This window comes from Mastomys coucha, unplaced genomic scaffold, assembly GCF_008632895.1.
Source record: "Mastomys coucha isolate ucsf_1 unplaced genomic scaffold, UCSF_Mcou_1 pScaffold8, whole genome shotgun sequence".
Lineage (NCBI taxonomy): Eukaryota > Metazoa > Chordata > Mammalia > Rodentia > Muridae > Mastomys > Mastomys coucha.
Window position 1 is genome coordinate 28258333 of NW_022196914.1, and position 7134 is coordinate 28265466.

General features: G+C 38.9%; 1 protein-coding gene across 3 annotated transcripts in view; it reads left to right on the forward strand.

The window, feature by feature from the left end:
* Sema5a (semaphorin 5A) overlaps positions 1-7134 on the forward strand; it is a 441538-nt gene that overhangs the window by 381736 nt on the left and 52668 nt on the right. For all 3 annotated transcript variants that reach the window (XM_031359853.1, XM_031359854.1, XM_031359855.1), the window contains one exon: positions 2365-2512. In XM_031359853.1, the coding sequence (XP_031215713.1) occupies positions 2365-2512 (148 nt within the window). The remainder of the gene's footprint in view (positions 1-2364; positions 2513-7134) is intronic.

Genomic DNA, 7134 nt, shown 5'->3' on the forward strand with positions numbered 1-7134 from the left:
CTCTCTCTCTTCCTCTCTCTCCCTCCCTCCCTCCCTCCCTTGCTCCTTCCCTCCCTCCCTCCATCCATCCATCCATCCATCTATCTATCTATCTATCTATCTATCTATCTATCTATCTATCTATCTATCTAATCTATCTATCTATCTATCTCTATCTCCTATTTAGAAGGTCCCTCCTCCAGGTGAGCACATGAATATCCAGTAGCATTGACCCTGAGAGTCCATGCATTTAGGAGTGTGTGCTGCCATTTACAGAGATACCACATATTTTTCCCATGGTAAATACTGAAAAGACAAAGGATAACAATTGCATAGGGCCAGTGCATCCATGTTTTTAGATGCTAACTTGTTTTCTAGGATGGTACTAAAGAACCAAAAGACTCCTTCAGCCATGACAGTGACTGCTGCCTCTCCCTGGAAGTGAGATCGGGGACTCTAGACTCTACTGCTCCTCCTTTATGCAATCGCACAATTGTTTTAGGATATTTCCACCATGCCCAGTGCCATCCAGTTCTCATCTACCCCAGCTCTCCAGCACCATCCTGTTTGTCTAACCCATAGTATTTCTCACTTTCATTGCTGCAGTCAGACACCACTGGCTCTTCCTGCTTGTGACTACATCTGAGGTTCAGACTCCAGACTGGGCTCAGAGAACTTCTCATTTCTTTGAGCTTCAACCACCAGCGGGATGAGGCACCAGGCATGAAGGAGTCTTTGGCCTCACACTGATGGTGCTATTTTACTTGTAGAGTTCTATGAGGCATTTCTTGGTTTTCTACTATTTGGCAAAAGTGGATCATTCCATCTCAGGTCCTCTCCATGTACTCTTTCAACACTGCTACCTTTCTTGCTCCAGTCTCCCTTCAATTATCATCCAAAACCCCAGCAAGCAGCTATTCTCTATCCCTCATCCCATCATGTCTTTCAGCTTGGCCTTTTCTCTTTGCATCCTGTGCTCCTTCCTAATGTCTTGTTCTCCAACAGAGTTCCATCTATTTGATGGAAAACAACTGGACATTACAAGAGTATCTATCAGAGAATCACATAACTCATTTTCTGCTTTCTGCTTACCATTTACTCTTCTTTTCTACCCCAGAATGCATCCACTTGGAGTATCAAGTGCAGTTTTGCTGTCCAGTAAATGATAAAGTAACAGAATTAATCATGATTGTATTTTATGCTGTGCATATTTTGAGAGTGTGTCTATTTCTCTCTATTCTTCTGAGACAGTGAGCACTTAGTCAGGATTCTTTTGTAACTCCCTTTGCATAGCATTCTACAAAATCCAGTTGTTATTAACAATGGTGTCATGAAGGTCACTAGCTTAGGCCAGTAGGTCTAAATCTTTACTGCCTGTTTCTTAAGGAAGATGGCCTTACAAGTGGAAGGATATGGGCGTTGGGGAAGTCTTATAATCTAATACTCCCTAGAGGCTAAGTCTAGATTTAGTAAATGGACAAGTGGATTTAAATGGTCCCATAAATCACCAAAGGTATCATTAAATTCTGCTACATTCACAGTTACATTCTTCCTCCATATGTTCTATCACTTGTAGAATGCTAGTCCATTTTCCTCTTATGTTTGTTTCTCTCATTTCACTTCATTTCATATACAGTTAAAAAATTTTTAGAAAAACTTAAGTCATCATAAGCCTAAAGAAGAATTGGAGTATTAAACTTCAAAACTGGCAAAATAGATATATGTATAAAAGTGTAGAAATTAACTACTGTAAAAATAACTGTAACATTTGTAAAAGAAAAAGTAGAATAATCAGATATTTAGCAATTTGTGGTCTTTTAACTGGAAATCACTTAAAGTTGTTCTGAGAGCCTAAAAGAAACTTAAAACCATAAGCAAGGCAGTCAGGGTCACAGGCCTTCAGGCCAAGCTTATGCTTAAATTCTTTGTCTTCAGAAGATTGTCGACTTACTCGATTGGAAGATAAGAAACTCTGATTGAAGCTGTGCTGACTTTGAATTCATAACCTACGTTATCGTTTGATGTTTATGCCTAGCAGATAAACTCCCTGCCTAGATATTTTCTGTATGCTCCTATTCTGGGGTGTCTATTGAAGGGTTTTGTTCTGTCTTGTTTCTCCTTTACTTGGCTGCACAGGAAGTTCCATCCTGCATTGTGAGTTTGGCATTCTCTTCGCTGTCTGCCATGTATCCCATTGTCTGTGCACACTCAGCATGGCCAGCACCACATCTGCCCCGTGTATGGTGCAAGCACTCCAGACACAGAAAGCCCCTCATGCAGAGCATGCCCATCTGTTCAACATCTGGCACAGGGACGGGAAGCAAAAGGGTTGGTGGCCTCTTGAGCACTTAACAGTCTCTTTTCCTCTGGGTTTCCTTATTACAGATACTGCAATGAACATTTGCTCTGCCCACCACACGTGTTCTGGACAGGCTGGGGACCCTGGGAACGCTGTACAGCCCAGTGCGGGGGTGGCATTCAAGCCCGCCGTAGGACCTGTGAAAATGGGCCTGACTGTGCAGGGTGCAATGTGGTAAGTAGTCATCTTACTCCCACAGACTTGAAACCTCCTAGAAGCCCTACACATGCAAGATACTCTTAGCACACTAGATGCTCAACATGCTTGCTAGATGCTAGCACTAGGCCATCTGCACACACTAGGGGCTCTGCTCACACTTGATTCACTGCCAACACTGGATATGTTGTACACTATTTTTATGATTTGCAGAACTTGCATGCTGTATGGATATAAAATGTGGATGCATCAAATATTGTTTATGTTTTTGATGATTTTAAACACTAGCTCCTGTTTAAACATCAACTCTGTAGACATTATATGTTTTATAAACATTAAATGTTCTTTAAATACTGGATATATTTTGTCCATGTTCCTGTAGCTATAAAGTTTTAGAGGGCATCAATAATGCACATGGCTCATGTTACCAAGAATGTGGAGAGCATGGTGGAAATTTAAAGTACATGAATTAAGGATTCACATATGTAATAAACTGACCATAGAAACTTCTAATTCTAAGTACAGAGCTATGATGAAATCTTGTGCCTAGATAACTTTGGTCATTCCATTTGGTCTTATGAATGATTATCTTGTGCTGGGCTGCCAGGAACATAGAATACAATGTGAACATGATAGTGTGTGGTGACAGAGAAACTGGCACCATTGTCAAAGTGAGTTGGTAACACATTAAAAAGAACAAAAGACCAGTTATGGTTTTGTTTTTCTTCTGCCTTAGCAGGTCATATTTCTTTTAACATTTTAAACTGCCAAATAAAAATTCATATGTGCAGACTTTTTAAAAGGCCCATTGTTGTGTGCCCTACCTTTTCTGTCAGGGTGGCTGAGCAATGAGTCTGGCTGGGAGCTCACCTCATTCACCTTTCCAGTGCTGGCCACAAGCAGGATGAGATGTGGTGGGAAATGCTGGGTGGAGAAACTCAGCGTGGGAAGTGCTGACTTGCTGTTCTCTTTCAGTGGCTTTGCTGGTAGATTTTTGATACTTCCACCTCTTGTTTCCTAAGACTAAGCAATGTCTTTTATGCTGCTGTAAAGCTTGTTTTATGAAATATATAACCTTAATGACTCCAGAGAACCAATGGGACTTTGGGGACAGGAAAAGGGTTATGAGGTATTGTATCAGTTCGTATGCCAAAGGATTTCCTTACTAGGATTTACAAGTAGATTTCTTCTCCCTCATAGGGGTAAAGCTATTTTACTGTTGCTAATAAAACATATTAGTGAATCTGAGCATAGACAGATAGATGGATAAATAGGGAAAACAGTGGAAAGATCGCATGGATAGATGGATAGATAGATGGATGAATGGATGGATGGATGGGTAGATGGGTAGATGAATGATTAGATAATGATGCTAATGATGAAGATAGATAGATAGATAGATAGATAGATAGATAGATAGATAGATAGATAGACAGACAGACAGAATTTCGGTGCTAAATTTTAAAATTAAATATTATATCTAAATGATAATTCCTTAAAGACATTTGTGTCCAATGTCAAACCTTCACTCTTTGCTGAACTAACCCATTTTCTCCTGTTGTGCTGTCTGTTTGGGCTCTGTTCTTGCACATAAAAATTTTCCTGTGGAAAACCATGAGAGAAGTGATCCTGTACCTACATTCTAAACACTGTACTGACCACAGAATTCAGAAAGCAGTATACAGCATTCTTATTGTAAGTTGATGTCAATAATGACAATCATCGACAGATTAATCCACAGAAAGGCATATGAATGGAAGTAAACTTTCCCCTTGTGAAATTTCCAGTTTATGTGATAGGTTTGATTACAAATGCAAATACTGAAGGTATTTGTTTATTGTCATGATGCAGCACAGTGGTTATAGAAACTCGGGCATATTTGAGGGACAGAGTTTTGACACAGAGGGGAGGCCTAGACCTCACATGTGCACCCAAGTCATGCTCACTTGCCTCTGGATTTCTGTATCCTCAAGCATCGAGTCAGTGTCTGGAATGGATGCTTTGAAGACTCAGGCACTCCTGTGGACGCTGGGGTACACATCTCCATCTAAATGAATGACCATATCTAACAGTGTCCCTCCCTGGTGACTGAGCTCTTTGATGACCTCGGAATATGATGTACCTGGACACTAGTATACTTACAGAGGAGTCAATGACAACCCAACTCTGGGCTAATGAATCACTAGAACTTCTTGGATCTTCTCTGCATGCCTCATAAGGGAAATGAGAGAGCTAGGTATATGCCTAGAGTACTCCTACCCCAGATTCTGCTTCAGAATTCACTGGAGACCTTGCTGAGTGTTGTTGTACACCTTTAGGTTGGAAGTTTCTATTGAAACATAGGGCTCTAGCACTTGAGAAACACTAAGACATGATTATACATAAGATAAGATACTATGCTTTTGTTTGTGGATGTGTTTTGATCTATCATTTATAAGCAACACTGATATGATACTTTTCTTTGTGTTGAGAATTTCATGCATGCAATGAAATATATATATATATATACACATATATATGTACATATATATCGGGCATATTTGAGGGACAGAGTTTTGACACAGAGGGGAGGCCTAGACCTCACGTGTGCACCCAAGTCATGCTCACTTGCCTCTGGATTTCTGTATCCTCAAGCATATATATGTACATATATATATATATATATATATATATATATATACACACACATCTTATTATCACCTTCAATTCTCCCTATATTTCCCAATATACCTCATTTCTCAAAACTATGTCCTGTTTTTTTATAGCCCACTACATCCAGACACTGCTACCATATTTCTAAGGTGTGGGACAATGTCCTTGAGCGAAAACTACCAGTGGCCATACCCTCAATAAAGCATAATTCTCCCTTCTCAGCAACTGTCCATTTCCAGTAGCTCCTTGGCTAGACACTCTTGATTTTTAGAAATATTATCACACTTCCAACCATGGCAACTTTATAAGGAGGTTACCATGGCAACATTATAAGGAAGTTATCACGAGAATCAAAATTAAAAGGAAATGAACACATATAAGAAATGTCAATCTGATGGTCTGACTAAAGGTTAAAACACAGGAAAGAAAGATAATACAAAACTCCCAAAGCTCTATGAGTATGATCACTTAAGTTAATGCAACCCAAACCCCTGCAAAAGCAGTAGATGCTTTATAAGGTAGAAATAAAGGCTGTCTCACATACAGCAAAGATAATTCAAAGACTAAAACAGACTGAGTGTTACCTGTATTATATTTGTTACTGAAATATCATACAAAGGATGAAGCAATGGAAGAGAAGCTATGATCTAAAATATTAACAGGGGACAGAGGACTTATTTATGTCCTAGATACAAGATTGGGTCACAAAGGTCCCAGTAAGGTCTAGAATAAAGACTTTGAAATCAATACTATTGAAGGAGATTCTGGGAAAGTTAATCGGCGCTGGTTGAACACACTCAAAGTGCTTGTATTCAGGAATGGCACTGTAGATGAAATCAGAAGCTGGTAAAACTGGCAAGTAGACCTTAGGTGGCTTTTGATGGACAGAATAATGAGAGGATTATATAGCTCTTGTTTTTGTGTTAGCATGTTGGAATCTTCAAAATACCCCCATATATTCGCTGTTTAACAAATGAAATAATCAAGATCCATGGAAAAACAGTTAAGTTCCTAAAGCTGACAGGTCCCTGAAGATGGGGGAGAAAAACCCCATTCAGTCTTTCTACTCTGTTCCTGAATAATCCCCACGTGTGTATGTGTCTGTGTGTGCATGTGTGTGAGTGTGCTTCTAGAACACAAAATACTGAGGACGTGGTGCTGTGGCTAGCTAGCTCCTATCCCATGCCTACTCCAACAGTCCAGGGAAAAGAGCCTAGGTAGGCACATTCTTTTTTGACCTTGAGCTGTACTTTTTACTTATTTCTTGAGTGTCCGTAGATGTTCCTTCCCTCAAGACAGAAATATATAAACCAGTTTAGTTTTAAAAGACCTCATGATCAGAATAGAAATTATTTGAGATGTTCATGGTACTCATTTTTTAAAGTTTGAGTCACAAGCAGTATCCTCTGTTTACCTCATAGGTCTTCCTGTTTATCCTCACAATTATAGTTCATAACTAAGTCACCTGATGTTTTTATGTATTATTTTATGTATTTTATGTATTTTATGTATATGTATTCAAAACTTTGCAATAATTGTGCTGTCTGTAAGTTGGCAATATTCTAAAGGACACTGAAGATCATTTTTATAATTTTATTTTTTAAAATATTTTCATCCCAACTTCTGGTACTACTAACATTTTGCTGAGTGTACATAATCTAATAGTATAGTATAAATGGAATATTTTCTAATATATTTCACTAGATATTTTCTAAGAATTCTTTGGTATAGCTTATTAGAATCTGACAGAATTTTGACATCAAGGACAGTCATATCTGTTCTTGAAGTCTCTCCTTTTTCTGGATCAGGTGGCAACATAATATTATGTTGTAGAAAAGTCATACCCATGTTAAGAAAATCTCTCTTCCTTCTTCCAAGGTTGCTAAACCACTTGGCAACATCTATTTGAACTTTAGGACTAAAATGTCATCAACTTACAATCTCTGGCAACATTATTTTTCTTCAAATAGGACAGCACTGCTCCCGTG